Source organism: Neolamprologus brichardi, chromosome 20 (genome assembly GCF_056152115.1).
Source record: "Neolamprologus brichardi isolate AB-2024 chromosome 20, ASM5615211v1, whole genome shotgun sequence".
Lineage (NCBI taxonomy): Eukaryota > Metazoa > Chordata > Actinopteri > Cichliformes > Cichlidae > Neolamprologus > Neolamprologus brichardi.
This window is the reverse complement of record NC_142123.1, coordinates 3,136,885-3,151,997: the sequence shown is the minus strand read 5'-3', so window position 1 is coordinate 3,151,997 and position 15,113 is coordinate 3,136,885. Positions and strand designations below refer to the sequence as shown.

Here is a 15,113-nt window from a genome sequence, read left to right as displayed (position 1 = left end):
CCCAAGTGAGGCTCTTTGTGGGGGGAAAGAAACGCCGCAGCTTTATTTTATTTTTCTTTAAATTGCGGCTCTTGTTTTTGTAGTATTTCGTGTGTTTCAAGAAAGGTCCTCGTGCCATCGTCAAAATTGGCGCGTGAGATGTGACGCACGGAAATAAGTGTAAGTTCAAGACTCGCGCCGCCAGCAGGGGACTCACTTTAACTAATTATTTCAACAAATGGCACCTGTTCGAGTGAAAGCTCTGGCTGGGAGAGCGGTTAACGCTAAACTCCTGTTTGGAAACTTTAAAGGAACAAAAAATCCCGTAAAACGCGTCGTGTGAGAACACACACCAATAAAGGAATATCGAGACTGAGGGACCAGGTGCAGATGACGGCTGTTTGTCGGGTTGAGGTAAGTAGCGGTATTTAAAGTGTAGAAACCATCTACAATACCCACCTATTAGTCGCGAGCCGTTTGTGTCATCTGTGACCTTAATTGCCAGATTGGCTTCACGGGATAAAATAAGCCGTTTCTAGTTTATCTCAGACGATTCAGGACGCGTATTTTTCGTGCTATATTTAAAGCTTTTAATGGCCCTACTTGAACCTTAAACCAGGACATATGCAACCAACTCTTCCTCTTTCATTTCTACTGTGAGCGCGTTTCGCTGAAGGCCCGCTGTCTGCGTTGTGTCTGCACTCTCAGCATCTTGCTGACCACAGCCTAAATGCGCTACGATATTCCTAAAGATATAAAAGATTCATTTAAAGTTTTGCCTTCCTGATAAGGAAGAGTTGGCATGTGTAAATTCTACACAGTATTTATGTGAGAGTTATGAGTGAATGAATGAAAGGTTTGTTCTTTATTTCCTCCTGTGGAGCTCCATATTGGATGTCCTGTTGAGCCGGTTTGAAAGTCAGCTGGCTTGTTAAGTGAATTAATTATGACCAAGTAAGAGTGACGGGTCTCTTACTTAACAGTGGTCAGCTAAGGGAACGTGGATGTCCTACATTGCAATGATATCATTTTTCAGGTCTCATAGTAGAAAACAGCCTCCAAGGCTGGGTGAAGTTATGCTCCTGTCATGCTCCACGTAGCAAAAAACTACTTCCTGAATCAAGTGACAGATAGTCATTACTGATGAGGTGCCTTTGGGTGTGGGTGTCTTGAGGGAATGCATTGTGCGTCACCTATTTACTGGAACGGGACCTGCAGGGTCAGGCTCACCTGCTGCCACGTGGCTCCTGGAGGATTGTGACCAGAACAGGTGAATTCAGGTGTTTACAAAGAGGTGTGGTGTGTTTGTTCTCGCTCACCTCTTCCCTGTTCTACCTACCCGCCCTGTGGGACTGTTTCCTAAAGAGACAGAGGAGGAGGAGGAGCACGGTTGGCTAGATTACCTACTGCAATGACCGTTGACGGTTGTAGAGGTGCAAGCCGGTTTAAGGGATTGTTGTCATGTTTTTCATTTTTGTATTTACTGTAAAAATAGCTCGGTGACTGTTTAGCAGCTAAAAAAAGGTAAGGGTTACAGGCGTGTGGGGGTTGACTGGATTGTATTTCAAAGTTAGGTTCAAGACAGACAAACTCTACATCTTCTACTCTTTTCCTTTTTTTTGTTTTTTTGTTTAACAGCGTTAAGAGAATGCGGTTTTTTATACGCCGGCGGATGTCCCCCCTTAAACTGGTGCTCCTTGGGGGGACTCTCTTCATGGTGATCTTGGTAGTTCTCCAGAGGGATGTTGGCTCTTCAGCTGGGGACCCCTGGTTACAGGATCTGGTGGTAAAGAGGGACAAGGTAATGGGGATGGTCCGAGAAGCTGTCAACAATATTGGCTTCCAGATCGGCGCTCCACAGCCACCACCAGTAAAAGCGCAGCCTACAGAAGACACCAAGTGCCCCAGTGGATTTTACACTCAGGCTGAGCTCAAACCTCACTTGGAGAGACCACCACAGGACCCCCAAGCTCCAGGGGCTGATGGGAGAGCGTTTCAAAAAGACAGCATGACCCAAGAGGAGGAGAAGGAGAAGGCGGAGGGAATGACACGGCATTGTTTCAACCAGTTTGCCAGTGACCGTATCTCGCTCAGCCGCAGTCTGGGGGATGACACCAGGCCTCCTGAGTAAGAGCATGTTATCAGATTTATTACGTACACAGCTTGGTCTCTGTTTTGCCAGCAAGTGTGATGATATGTACACAGGCCAGATAATGTGCTGCATCACAGCTGGGGTCATACTCACAGAGGTGAATTATTTACATCTGTTTGCATAATGTGCTCCCATTTTCCCTGGGGGAAAAACACTTAGTTGAAAGGCTACTCTTACTGTAACCAGTTTTAAATATAGTATGCACAGAATGCAGTATCCTGGTTAGTACAATGCAAGGCAATCTGTTGTAAATAGCTGAATCCGCTCTGTTTGTGTAACGTAACATTTGCACATCCTGGTAGGCCGGAGATTTATCTGCCCAGCGACTTTTATTGTGAGCTGGTTATTAAAGGTGATGCATATTGAGCTATGTAAAGTATCAGTGAGCAAACCTTGAATATTCTCTATGTGTCACCATGAAAGCCTCTCACGCTCACACACGCCTATTTGTCATTCTCTCTCTGCATTTTGACGTGGCTCACCACCACAGGTGCGTAGAGAGGAAGTTTCGTCGCTGCCCTCCTCTGCCTACCACCAGTGTTATTATAGTGTTCCACAATGAGGCTTGGTCCACCCTCCTCAGGACGGTGTTCAGCGTCCTGCACACATCTCCTGCTATCCTACTAAAAGAGATCATTTTGGTAGATGATGCCAGTACTGCAGGTAAGGGTTAAAAAACATGTAATGTCTTAGCATATGTGATGTGGAGGACTCGCTGACAATACAGCACTGTTGGAGTAAAGTTTTATTGCTAGAAAGCAAATAATAAAGTTATTCCTTTTTTTTCTTTTAAATAATGTAAATAAAATTGTGTCCCAGCCATCATAGGAGGAGGGGAGGCTCCCAGTCTGTTGCAGTGCAAGCTGACAATCAATCATTGACGCTCACATTTATACTTGTGGCCACTTTTGAGTTACTAATTAACCTAGCAGCATGTCTTTGGATTGTAGGAGGAAGCTTGGGCAGCCCTTGACCATTAGATGATCATTAGATTTGAACCCAGAACCTTTTTACTGTGACATGTGCTAACCCCTGCCCCACTTTGCCACCTGTAGAAAGTAATCATGAATAGTTAATTTAATGTGAAAGAAAATCACTGGGATGTGGGTTATTTTTTTGTATGTATATATTATAATCATGGAATAGCTGCCAAGCAATAACTGGGATAAATGCTAAAAATCTGTCAAGGCTCAACTTAATAAAACTGACCTTCAGGATTTTTAGGGCAATAATTCAGTCGCTTTATCAGCTTTGATAAGATAAACTAGAGAGTGTTCACTTGGGATTTTAGCAGCTTGCTCGTAAAATGCAAGCAAGTAGTGCTTTACAGATAGGTGAAGAGGCTTGCATTTAGAGCAGGCAAACAATGGTCTGCATTGTCATATATGAGAATGACCCTGTTTACCAGGGAAATGTCCAGAAGGTTTGCTACAGTGAATATGAGCTGCAGGGTGATAGAAAGCCTGCTGGGAGCACCTCCAACGCGGTGAAAGCAGGCAGAACAGTTATGATAAGAGACCTGTTTTTAATATTCTGTTCACTGCTTTCCAAAATGGGAAGTGTTTTACAATCCAGCGTGTCAGGTGATATGACTTTGCTTGCACTGTGTTTGCCAAAGCTGACTACTCACTTTTGGAAATGGCAAACGTCGTGCATCAGCATACTTTCACCATTTTTACCTGTGTTTTTGTTTTTGTAAATCTACTGACATGCCATTTGTTTCATAGAAAGACCCTTTGTTATGGTTTGCTCTCTAGTTTGAATCTAAGCTGTGCAGTCATTGGAATCCCTCTTTATTTGTAGGTCAGGTTTACTACAATGTTGTAGCTAAAAGATTGCAATTGCACCAAAATAATGAGCCCACTGCTACGCTTGTCATCAAAAACCTCAAGCATCCTGTTGTTCATTAATGGTATTTGGTGGCCTATTAGATGAGCTTAAAATATCTTTTTTTTCTTCCTTTTTTGCAGCAGTTTTCACTCATATCATGTTGGCACCCTCAAATGCATTTCCTACTGTATGCGAGGTTCTCATTTGACTAACAGATCGCTTTCATAATGCTCATAGTGCGAAGCTGGAGGATTCAGTTAGACTGAAACTTGTAAGAAATGTGGTGTTCACTGTGGTCAAGAAGGCTTCTGCAGAGGAAATGTAACCTAGTTTTACGAGCAGTGTTTACAGTTCATTGGTATTTCTTTTTTCAGTGCTCTCATGGGTACAAACTTTATGGATGATTAACTTTTTCATGTCATTTCACTAAATGCTCTCAGTTTGAAGTTTAATGTCTGTCACATTAACCGCATTGATTACAAAGTGTAGCTTTTATTGCAGCAAAGTTGCAGCTTGCCTCAGGACAACTTTTGTTTTACGTAAAGGAAGGACTGACGTGATTATGTTGCTTCCCTGCAGAGCATTTGAAGAGCAGGCTGGAGGAGTATATACGTCAGCTGAAGATTGTCCGTGTGGTGAGGCAGCCAGAGAGAAAGGGCCTCATCACAGCAAGGCTTCTTGGTGCCAGTATTGCGCAAGCTGAAGTTCTCACCTTCCTTGATGCACACTGTGAGAAAACGCACATGCAAACAATACACAAGTCAAAGTTTCCATTTTAATCATCCCAGGTGATTTACTGAGGCATTTCAGAGTTGGAGGGTTGGCCCCCCAAGAGTTAAAGTAAAAATGTTTGTGCTTTTTCAGCTTCTAATACTGTAAATAATCTAACACTCCAGTACTCTGGGGCAATCGTGGCTCAAGAGTTGGGAGTTCGCCTTGTAATCGGAAGGTTGCCGGTTCGAGCCCCGGCTTGGACAGTCTCGGTCGTTGGGTCCTTGGGCAAGTCACTTCACCCGTTGCCTACTGGTGGTGGTCAGAGGGCCCGGTGGCGCTAGTGTCCAGCAGCCTCGCCTCTGTCAGTGCGCCCCAGGGTGGCTGTGGCTACAATGTAGCTGCCATCACCAGTGTGTGAATGGGTGGATGACAGGTTGTGTAAAGTGCTTTGGGGTCCTTAGGGACTAGAAAAGCACTATACAAATACAGGCCAATATACACACATACCCACACAATTTTTACTTGTCCATATTTTGTAATACGTGATTATTTCATCTTACGTGTACTACTAAATAAAAGTGTGTGTTTTATGCGCTGCTTATGAATATATTAAAACCACATAGTTTAAGGGCAGGACCCCAGAAAGGGAGTGGTTTTAATGTAGCAGTATTGAAACAGATGTAGTCAAAACCTGCACCTCTTCTTTTAGTAACTGCTGCATTTGACACACGTAATCAATTCAGCTTGTTGAAGTGATCTCATTTGTTTTACGCTCTTTTTATTTAGTAACTGTTAAACTCTTTCTGCCTAACCGAATCACCGTCAGATACAGTTCAGCTTTTTCATACAAGATCCTTAATTACTTTGGTCTGTGCATTTACAGTATTTTGCATCAACATTTAAATATTTTCACACAGAAGAAAAAATATAATATAATGCCAGCATACATCTGTCATTACTGTCTACTTGAGGTCAAACTCATTTTACATGGAGGGTCAAAAGGAACCCACTTTGATCTTGAGTGGAACAGACAAACGAAACTTTGTATCAGTGTAAAGTTTAACTACACATTTAATCCTATCTTATAATAAGATAAAGAAGTGCAATTTCAACAGCAAATCTTGTTTTGTTTTTTTCATGATAAATGTGTAAAATTACAGAATTATTTTTTTTTTAATTTCTTTAAAAAATATATTATTATATTATTATTCACTTACTTTGCTGTAGCATGAATGGCTCTTTATCAACAGCAAAGCTCAATCCAGATGAAATACATAATCATGCTACATGATTCTCAACTGACCACAATTTAGTAACTCCTCGAGTTAAAAGTAACTTTTTGAAAAACTCTGTTATATTTAGAGCATCTTTTCAGTGGAATAAGTTGCCTTATGCAATTAGAGAATTGGCTTCTATTCATAATTTTAAAAATCACCTAAAAGCCTATTTAAGCAGTTTTTAATTTATTTGTAAAAACTGTAAGAGGGTAATGTCACTTGTAATGGAAATTGTGTATTTTGTTTGAGTGTTTTTTTTGTTTGTTTTGTTTTGTTTTTTAATAATTTTTAATATTTACATGTTTACATTTTCAGAATTGTAAAACCTTATTGTGGATGTAAGAGCCAAATTATGTGGACATTTTGCATCCAACTCATTGTGTAACATTTTATTTATTTTATTTGGTGGTATTCGATGGTTTGGGCCCCAGGAAGACTAGCAACCACTGTTGTGGAAGCTAATGGGGTTCCTTATAAATAAAAAAATAAATAAAACTCACAAAAATACAGTTAAAAGTCACAAAAATCTATGGCCTCCTTCATATTTTCCAAAACTGTTCAGTTGTCCTGATTGGAGTCTTTGGCTGGCCGATTCTGGCCCCTGGGCCTTATGTTTGACATTCCTGGTCTATGTTACACTGAATGTGGTATTATTTTTGTAGCTGATATTAAGAAGAAATATGAAGCCATCACTGTCCTGTTTCCCCCGTTTAGGCGAGTGTTTCCATGGTTGGCTAGAGCCCTTACTGGCTCGAATTGTTGAGGAACCCACTGCTGTGGTGAGTCCAGAAATCAGCAGCATTGACCTCAACAGCTTCCAGTTCCATAAGCCTGTGGCCACCAACCGCGCCTATAACAGAGGTAACTTTGACTGGAGCCTGAGTTTTGGCTGGGAAGCCATCCCCGAGGATGCAAAGAAGCTACGCAAGGATGAAACCTACCCTGTAAAGTAAGAACAGTCACGTTGGTGTCACATTCAACTTCCTGAACTGCATAAAATACCTGATTGGTTTCCTGTCTGACTATGAACATTTCAGAACGCCCACTTTTGCTGGAGGTCTCTTCGCGATCTCACAAAAGTACTTTGAACACATCGGAACATACGATGACCAGATGGAGATTTGGGGCGGTGAAAATGTGGAAATGTCCTTCAGGGTCAGACCTCTTTATCTAATCTCTGCTTACACAGATCCACTTTATGTCACAAGTCTCCTGTTACTGAGTTTGAGTGTCATTTTTGATTCAGGTGTGGCAGTGTGGGGGTCAGCTAGAGATCATCCCTTGTTCTGTGGTGGGCCACGTCTTCCGTACCAAGAGCCCCCACACCTTCCCCAAGGGCACTGAGGTCATCACTCGCAACCAGGTGCGCCTAGCTGAAGTCTGGATGGATGACTACAAGAAGATCTACTATCGGCGTAACAAAAATGCAGCAATTATGGCCAGTGAGGTCAGTTTTAAGAATAATTTATCACCCTTGTTCTGATACTTTTTGGCTGGAATTCAGATTCAAGTTGATATAATTTTGTACTCATAAGTTTATTAGTGTGTTGATGTTGTTTTTTAAATAACACCCCTTTTGCTGTACAGCACAGATTTGGAGACATCTCTGATCGCCTGAATCTGAGAGAGAGGCTTCATTGCAAGAACTTCAGCTGGTTTCTAAATACAGTCTACCCAGAGATCTTTATTCCAGACTTAAATCCAGAAAAATCTGGATCTGTGAGTCAGTTTTGTGAATAGCGAACATCTAATGCGCAACATGTGATGTGTACCTGTGGCACTATGTAATTATTGTGTCCATGTTTGGTCCAGATTAAAAACTTGGGGTCTAATATGTGCCTGGATGCTGGAGAGAACAACCAGGGGGGTAAACCTCTCATCATGTATCACTGTCACAACATGGGAGGCAACCAGGTAAAGTAACTGATGCACTATGTTAAAGGCAAGTTGATTATGCTATTTGAGTTCTAATTGGATGATTGTGTCCTTTAGTACTTGGAGTATACGTCTCATAAGGAGCTGCGTCATAACATTGGAAAACAGCTGTGTGTTCATGCGGCAAACCCGGTGAAGCTTGAGCTGTGCCGGCTTAAGGGGAAAGGTACCAGTGTGGCCCCTGAACAGGAGTGGGTCTTTACAGAGGTGAGGAGCAGTTGGAGGCCAACATTTCTTTTTCTTTTTTAACATTTGGCCAAATGCAGCTAATCGCTATCATACTTGTCCACCACATGTAAAGCTACAGCCGTCTTCCAGGTAGCTGCAACTGGGAAATAAAGGGGGAAAAGAGTGAGTTTACTGAGCGTCATCATGAGGTTGCTGAAAAATCTAGTGGACGGTCATCGCAAAGAAAAACTTATAAAACCTCAACTTGCCGTGTGTACACTCTGAACTGCTTTAATGCATGATATATAATATGTAAGGTAGAAAACTTTAGAGGTGGCGCTAGGGAGATTTTACCTTCACCATCTTTTGCTTTATCTCTCCTGTGACGGTTGTGATTTTTCTCAAACTATGTTTAACCAATTGTTGTATCCAAACAACAGTTATTTCTTTTAATTATGTTTATTTGAGTTTTGCCAACTCCTTCTGTTCTCCAGGAAAATCTTCTGAAGAATCCAAGCAGTGGACGATGTTTAGCGCTGAAAGAAGGCCCGATTTTGATGGACTGCAATGCTGCCGAACTCCACCAGCACTGGACTTTCACCTGACCTTCCAGTCTTCCCGCCGGGTGACCTTTGACACCTTCTACCCTCCCCCCCTTTCTCAAACCTGGCACAAAGGAGCCACATAAATATTGATCAAGTAGAACTTCACCGAAGCTGTGAAGCTTGGGGCGCATACTGAATGAATATTTAAAGGAGGGACAAGGTAAAGACAGTCACACCTGTCAGATGCCTGGGGTGGTCTTAGTTCATTTTAAATTTATTTATGAAAGAAACTCTGCGAAGACATTTGCTGGTGGTTGGGGATCTTCAGCGTCTGGGCTGCGGCACTTGGGAGTGTCACCTTGATCGTGGCGAAGCTGTGAAAACGTGTGACCTTAAATGACTGGATTTGCACCTAAACTTGGAAAATTCTTCTTGCTTTGTTTGTTTTTGTCAGACACTGAATGTGATTATAAGTTTATATCTTACTGAGGAGTAACAGATGTCTGCTTTTTAAATAAAAATTATGTTTTAGATGAGGGCTTGTTTGTACACAGTATGTTTTTTCTTTGTTTGTTTTTTGTTTTTTGGGTTTTTATTTTTTTGTTTTGTTTTTAATTGCCAAGACTTTTCCTGAAAGTTTTATACATAAAAACTAAAATATATTGGAGTTGTAACGATCTTCTGTTGTACGTTGTGCTTCTTTGTATATATTTGATATATTACATAAGGCACTAATCTTCATTTTCTTTTTAGCTGGGCAATGGTTGGCACTGATTAACAAAATGTAGCCACTCCTAGGAAGAAGCAAAGGAATAATTTACAAAGACTCTTTGGTTACTGATACTGCAATATTAACTCATCGGGCTTCAAAGTTACGGTAGCCTTAAGCTGTCAGCCTGGAAACGCTTCATGATTCATTTTACAGCCCGAGAAAACTGTGTCCAGGGTGTAGTCTGATAAGAACTCATTCCTACAAAGAGTTACGACTTTCTTTGTCAGAGGTACCTGTTAGGCAGTTGTGCAACTTTTATCTAAGGAGTGGCTGAGGCGCAAGAAACATTCCTGGCATTAACTTCATGTGACTAGACCTGAAATGTGACTTAAAGTCACTGAGCAAGTTTATCAAACTTCATCTGATGGACTGTGCGGATTCTTGATTTTATATACAAATTAAATTTATGGCAAAGCAAAGTAAGTGGCAACGGTTACATTGAAGGAAGCAATGGCACAGATGCATTACCCATTTTGTACAGTAGGTGGCAGCACAGTCGGGAAACTTTTCTGCAAGGCGAGGATGACAGCTGAAATGTCGAGTGTCACGCAGCCACAGGGAAACGAGTGGTCACAGCAGACGGTCGAAGAACAGATGGGTCAGAAGATGAGCTCAGAGAGTCTGACTCGCTCTGAGGTGTTTGGGCAGCTCAGGAGGGAGCTTTACGGGGAGGAGCGGTCAAGTCATTCCAGTACACACTTATTCATCATACTGGGAGCATCTGTGAGTACAGCTCTTAAAACTGTTCTTTCATGCAGCATATGATGAAATGCCTCGTTTAATGTGGTCACTGGTCTTGTAATAGCACCGTATTCTAAACACGTCGCGGTGTCTGAAGTCAACGTGCATAAAAATAATTCACATATTGTTGCAGTGTGGTGATCCGAATGAAAGCCAGGTGTGAGCGCATGCAGTTTGAAATGTGCTGCAGCTACTTTTTCCTTTGTTGAGCAACAACAGAAGCTGATGATTTGGCAGCGAAAACATTTTCACCGTTTTTGGCTTTGAGCCGGGGACAAAGTACCAGTTGCATGTTTATCGGTCATGAATGTTTCAAGTAACCTAATTCACACTTACAAGTCTGAGTTCTGCAGGTGTGTTGCTGGAAAATGTGACTTATTCAATTACTCTGCAGATTCTCTTGCACCACAGTGATTATTTCCAAAGTTTGCTTAGTCTTTGGACTCTGAGTGTCGGTTCACTGTGAATAGATCTAAAGAAACTTTTTTTTTGAATTTGTATGATTTAAACAGGGAGATCTTGCTAAAAAGAAGATCTATCCAACCTTATGGTGAGTAAAGAACTGCAGCACGCACACAGCAGCTACATTAATAACAAAACTGTGCTTTAAAGTTGTTTGGTCACCTTGTGTAATGAAGAGTTTGACCTTTGACCAAAGTTTTCTGCACTGCTACCTTTGAATTTTTCAGGTGGTTATTCAGAGACGGCCTTCTTCCAGACAACACGTTTTTTGTGGGTTTTGCTCGGTCCAGCTTGACCGTAGAGGACATCAAGGCAGCATGTCTGCCCCACATGAAGGTAGTACATTTAAGGGTGTTTGACTATTAAAGATAAGATTTTGTGTTTTCAGAAATCATTGTTCCACATCTTCCTCAGGTCAGTGATGAAGAAAGCGACTGCCTATCAGCCTTCTTCAGTAAAAACTCCTACCTGAGTGGCAGGTATGATGACGGCAGCTCCTTCGACCAACTCAGCAAACATCTGTCATCTCTACCTGGGGGCGCCGACGCTAATAGACTTTTCTACCTGGCTCTACCACCGACTGTCTACCATCATGTCAGCAAAAACATCAGAACCCACTGCATGAGCCTCAAGTTAGTACCTGACGAGTCCTTAAAAACAATATCTCACTTAGTGTTGATTGCATTTTCCTAATCCACTGTTTTTGTGGCAGAGGTTGGAACAGGGTAATTGTCGAGAAGCCTTTTGGTCGTGACCTCCAGAGTTCACAGGAACTGTCAACCCACCTTTCATCCCTGTTTACAGAGAACCAGATCTACCGCATAGATCACTACCTGGGGAAAGAGATGGTCCAGAACCTCATGGTGCTTAGGTAACAAGCTCAGTACAGACTTTTTTGGGTGGACTTTATCACAGGAATGAACTTTCAGGTTGTCATAGACGGTATTGCTGAATTTTGTATTCATTACTATTCAACTTTTCCATCCTCCTGTTTTGTTTTAGTAATATTTTACTCATTTCCAGGTTTGGAAATCGCATTTTTGGACCCATATGGAACAGGAACAGTGTGGCCTGTGTGGTTCTCACCTTCAAAGAGCCTTTTGGCACTCAGGGCCGTGGAGGATACTTTGATGACTTTGGTATTATTCGGTGAGAGAGACTGCATTCAGATAAATGTAAGTTAAAAAACTAAACTTTCCCTCATTCCTTTCTTTTCTTCTTAATATAGAGATGTCATGCAGAACCATCTTCTCCAGATGCTCTGTTTGGTTGCAATGGAGAAGCCTCCTTCTACCAGTCCAGATGACGTGAGGGATGAGAAGGTAAAACCAGGGATTGGAAGAATTTGGGAATTGCTTTCCATAGCACGATTATCAAGTCTTTGCCATCCTTTATCCACCCCATTTTTTCTTAAACTCTAGGTGAAGGTGTTGAAGTGTATACCTCCTGTTGAAGTATCAGATGTTGTGCTTGGCCAGTATGTCGGAGATCCTGAAGGGGAAGGTCAATCCAGACTGGGATACCTTGATGATCCCACGGTGCCCAAAGACTCCTGGACACCAACTTTTGCAACAGCAGTCCTGCATGTCCAGAATGAGAGATGGGATGGTGAGGCTTTAGTCCAGCTTTTTTGTTCCTCACCTGTCTCTCCTAGTTTACATTTTATCAAACCTCCTTAAATTCTCCTTCTGCTTTTGCATCCATTATGCATGCCATCGCACCATGCACACCATGTACATCAGGAGTTCCTTTTATTCTGCGCTGTGGTAAAGCACTAAATGAGCGCAAAGCAGAAGTACGTCTGCAGTTCACTGATGTGCCGGGAGACATTTTCGGTGATTGCTGTCAGAGGAATGAGCTGGTGGTGCGGGTGCAGCCAGATGAAGCCATTTACTTAAAAATGATGACCAAGAGGCCTGGAGTTTACTTCAATCCAGAGGAGACTGAGCTGGATCTCACCTACAAGAGTCGATACAAGGTGCCTCAAGCTCATGTCAAAATATTAATTGTAATCCAGCTTTCAGAAGCAACTCTTACTCTTGCAGGAAACATATTATGCTTTTCATAAGACAATTTATTTATGAGCAATCCTTGTGAGCCACAACCTTAGGCTTAGACTGCTTCAGTTTTTGGGGGGGTTGTTCTACTTTGAAATGATGTCAGTATGTGTGGAAATCCTCAATCCAGTCATCTCAGACAAATTGCTCCAGATGTTCGTACAGCAGTGACACCCACCTGTTCTTCAAAGACTCTCTTGGCAATCGATGGAGTTGGAAAAAATCACAATAAATCACTTTTAAAATAATATTATATTTAATACATTTTGAGACTTTTATGGTGGATGTCCCATTGTTACTTATCCTTGATACTGTAGGTCAGTAAACTTGAACTTAGCACGCATGTAGGAGTTTAACAGCTGCTGTCTGTCTGCAGGATGTGAAGCTCCCAGATGCTTATGAAAGACTCATACTGGATGTCTTCTGTGGAAATCAAATGCATTTCGTTCGCAGGTTGGTGCCATCATTGAAAACATGAGCACATCTGCACAGTTGTTGCCAAATATTTTATCAACACTTTTAGTTGGAGATGTGTACCGGCCACATTTAAACAGCTCTTTTTAATTTTTTAGGCAGTGATTTTCAGTGTTCCCTCTTTTTATTTATTTTTGTTGTTGAAATGTTTTCATCTTTCTGTCTCAGTGATGAGTTACGGGAGGCCTGGAGGATCTTCACCCCCCTCCTCCACCAAGTAGAGAAAGAGAAGCCACGCCCCATTCCCTACACATATGGAAGGTAACTACTGTTTTATCAGGCAGAATGAAATACGCATATCATACTTTAACAGTGACAGTTCTTCTTTCCATCTTATCTGTTATGTCCACAGTCGTGGTCCAAGAGAAGCAGACGATCTCCTGAAGAGAGTGGGATTTCGCTATGAGGGAACATACAAGTGGGTGCAGCCCCACACCGCTTAATGCTTTGTCTCACAATCAAGTACTTGAGAAAATATTGTAAACAATCAAACAATCAAGTTTACTGCAGTCACTGCTGCACTTGATTGATTTTTGCATGTACAGAAGAAAGCATTGCTTTTCATGTCTAATTATGCAGAGAATGACAGCAGAGATTAAAACAAGCTGTAACAGTCTGATGTTGATGTAAATCTGGTATTTCTAAATAAATCGTCATTCACTCTTTTTCTTGCAATTTTTTTTAAAAGCATTTCAAATATCTGTATTCTAACGACCTTTGGACATTGTGGACATGGAAAGTCTACAACCTTTATGGTATTTTATAGATACTAGTGTAGGATAATTATTTACTGGCTGTGCCATTTAACTGTTAAGAATTCAAGAGTGTTCACTGTATTGTAAGGCCTTTGTTTACAACTGTCACTAATGCCCAATGGGAGTCATAAACAGACCCATACCAGAAGGACCTGCTGGCCTGGTTCGTAACAACAGGAGCCTCTTTTAGTATCGGTCATGCAGGAAACGCATTTAAATGTCTGGCGTCAAGAACAACTCTCAGGTATGTTCTAATCTAAACTAAGAACTCTCTTACTAACATGTTAATCTCTTACAATGCATGAACATGTTTTCAAATGGTTTTATTTTTTTCTATTTCTATCAGCAGTTTTCACCAGATTGATTCTGGTTCTTGTACTTTGTCTCTGCCAGGTTCAAGGCCCAACTGGAACTGCATGCACAGTTTCTTTAACATCAGTAATGGACCATTAAGTGATCCTGCCAGTTTGAAGGCAGCGGGAAGTGCAGCAAGAACAAACATCTTTTTAAACAACTTTTTGTAGTTTCTTGTGACAACCTATTGAAGTAATGATTTTAATGGGCCATATATATTTGCAGTGTTGGGGAGTAACGGAATACATGTACCGCCGTTACGTATTTAAAATACAAAATATGAGTAACTGTATTCCGTTACAGTTACCGTTTAAAAAGGTGGTATTTAGAATATAGTTACTTTGTTGAAATAAATGGATTACACGGCGGTACTTCCCTGTTTCATATTGTGGCGGGTCAGGACTGTTTGGGTTTTGTTTGACAGCTACGTTCTGTTGTTCCAGGCGGCAGCGTTACAGTTGCCATGGTTACAGGGTGACGCTCTCTCTCTGCGTGTTTCCTGGGTGAGAGAGGCCTTTTTGTTGTTGTCGTGCTAAGCTAATAGGCAGAATGCTACAGGTATAGCTCTAAAGAATGTAGCATCATAGGCAGTGTAGTCCGTGCTGCAGGGAGAATGGACTGCCATACCCGTTATGTGTCTGTGAGCGAGGGAGGGAGAAAAAGGAAAAGTACGAGCTGTCATCGAGCAAAAACGGGAGCTGGAAGCATGTAAATATAATAATACTGCAGCCAAGAAGAGAGCCTGACGAGCCCAGTTGTAAGTAAGCTATTAAGACTCGACTGTACACCGTGTTCGTGTTTTCCTCCAAAAACAATAAGTTCCGTTGGAGCAGCCTTTCAACGCCTCTCTCTGTCTCTTGCTAGCAAAGTTGACCCAGACAACAAAGTAAAGCTAGTT

The 15,113-nt window shown here is 41.7% G+C and overlaps 2 protein-coding genes across 4 annotated transcripts; both read left to right on the top strand.

The window, feature by feature from the left end:
• The first annotated feature begins 80 nt into the window (after positions 1-80).
• galnt6 (UDP-N-acetyl-alpha-D-galactosamine:polypeptide N-acetylgalactosaminyltransferase 6 (GalNAc-T6)) lies at positions 81-9,267 on the top strand. Of its 3 annotated transcripts, none has more exons than XM_035905468.2 (11): positions 81-393; positions 1,618-2,106; positions 2,622-2,794; positions 4,541-4,690; positions 6,667-6,901; positions 6,990-7,107; positions 7,199-7,399; positions 7,540-7,671; positions 7,765-7,866; positions 7,945-8,094; positions 8,550-9,267. In XM_035905468.2, the coding sequence occupies exons 2-11, from the start codon at positions 1,628-1,630 to the stop codon at positions 8,658-8,660; spliced, it is 1,851 nt and encodes a 616-aa protein (XP_035761361.2). In that variant the 5' UTR covers positions 81-393; positions 1,618-1,627; the 3' UTR covers positions 8,661-9,267. The 3 variants fall into 3 exon arrangements, with proteins under 3 accessions (XP_035761361.2, XP_087690245.1, XP_035761360.2); XM_087834119.1 differs by lacking the exon at positions 81-393 and adding an exon at positions 1,125-1,249; XM_035905467.2 differs by lacking the exon at positions 81-393 and adding an exon at positions 1,260-1,503.
• A 627-nt stretch (positions 9,268-9,894) lies between these two features.
• Positions 9,895-13,771, top strand: LOC102796328 (glucose-6-phosphate 1-dehydrogenase-like). Its single transcript, XM_006785604.3, has 12 exons — positions 9,895-10,095; positions 10,626-10,663; positions 10,803-10,911; positions 10,990-11,207; positions 11,288-11,446; positions 11,599-11,724; positions 11,804-11,897; positions 11,997-12,183; positions 12,318-12,553; positions 13,009-13,085; positions 13,275-13,367; positions 13,459-13,771. The coding sequence occupies exons 1-12, from the start codon at positions 9,895-9,897 to the stop codon at positions 13,547-13,549; spliced, it is 1,629 nt and encodes a 542-aa protein (XP_006785667.3). The 3' UTR covers positions 13,550-13,771.
• Positions 13,772-15,113: the final 1,342 nt, after the last annotated feature.

Excerpts from the sequence above, each read along its gene's own strand:
- galnt6 (XM_035905468.2), top strand. The coding sequence starts at position 1,628 with ATGCGGTTTTTTATACGCCGGCGGATGTCCCCCCTTAAACTGGTGCTC. Across the intron at positions 2,107-2,621 it reads GATGACACCAGGCCTCCTGA|GTGCGTAGAGAGGAAGTTTC; the intron begins GTAAGAGCATGT and ends TCACCACCACAG. Across the intron at positions 7,108-7,198 it reads ATGTGGAAATGTCCTTCAGG|GTGTGGCAGTGTGGGGGTCA; the intron begins GTCAGACCTCTT and ends TTTTTGATTCAG.
- LOC102796328 (XM_006785604.3), top strand. The coding sequence starts at position 9,895 with ATGACAGCTGAAATGTCGAGTGTCACGCAGCCACAGGGAAACGAGTGG. Across the intron at positions 12,184-12,317 it reads CCAGAATGAGAGATGGGATG|GAGTTCCTTTTATTCTGCGC; the intron begins GTGAGGCTTTAG and ends CATGTACATCAG. Across the intron at positions 12,554-13,008 it reads CCTACAAGAGTCGATACAAG|GATGTGAAGCTCCCAGATGC; the intron begins GTGCCTCAAGCT and ends GTCTGTCTGCAG.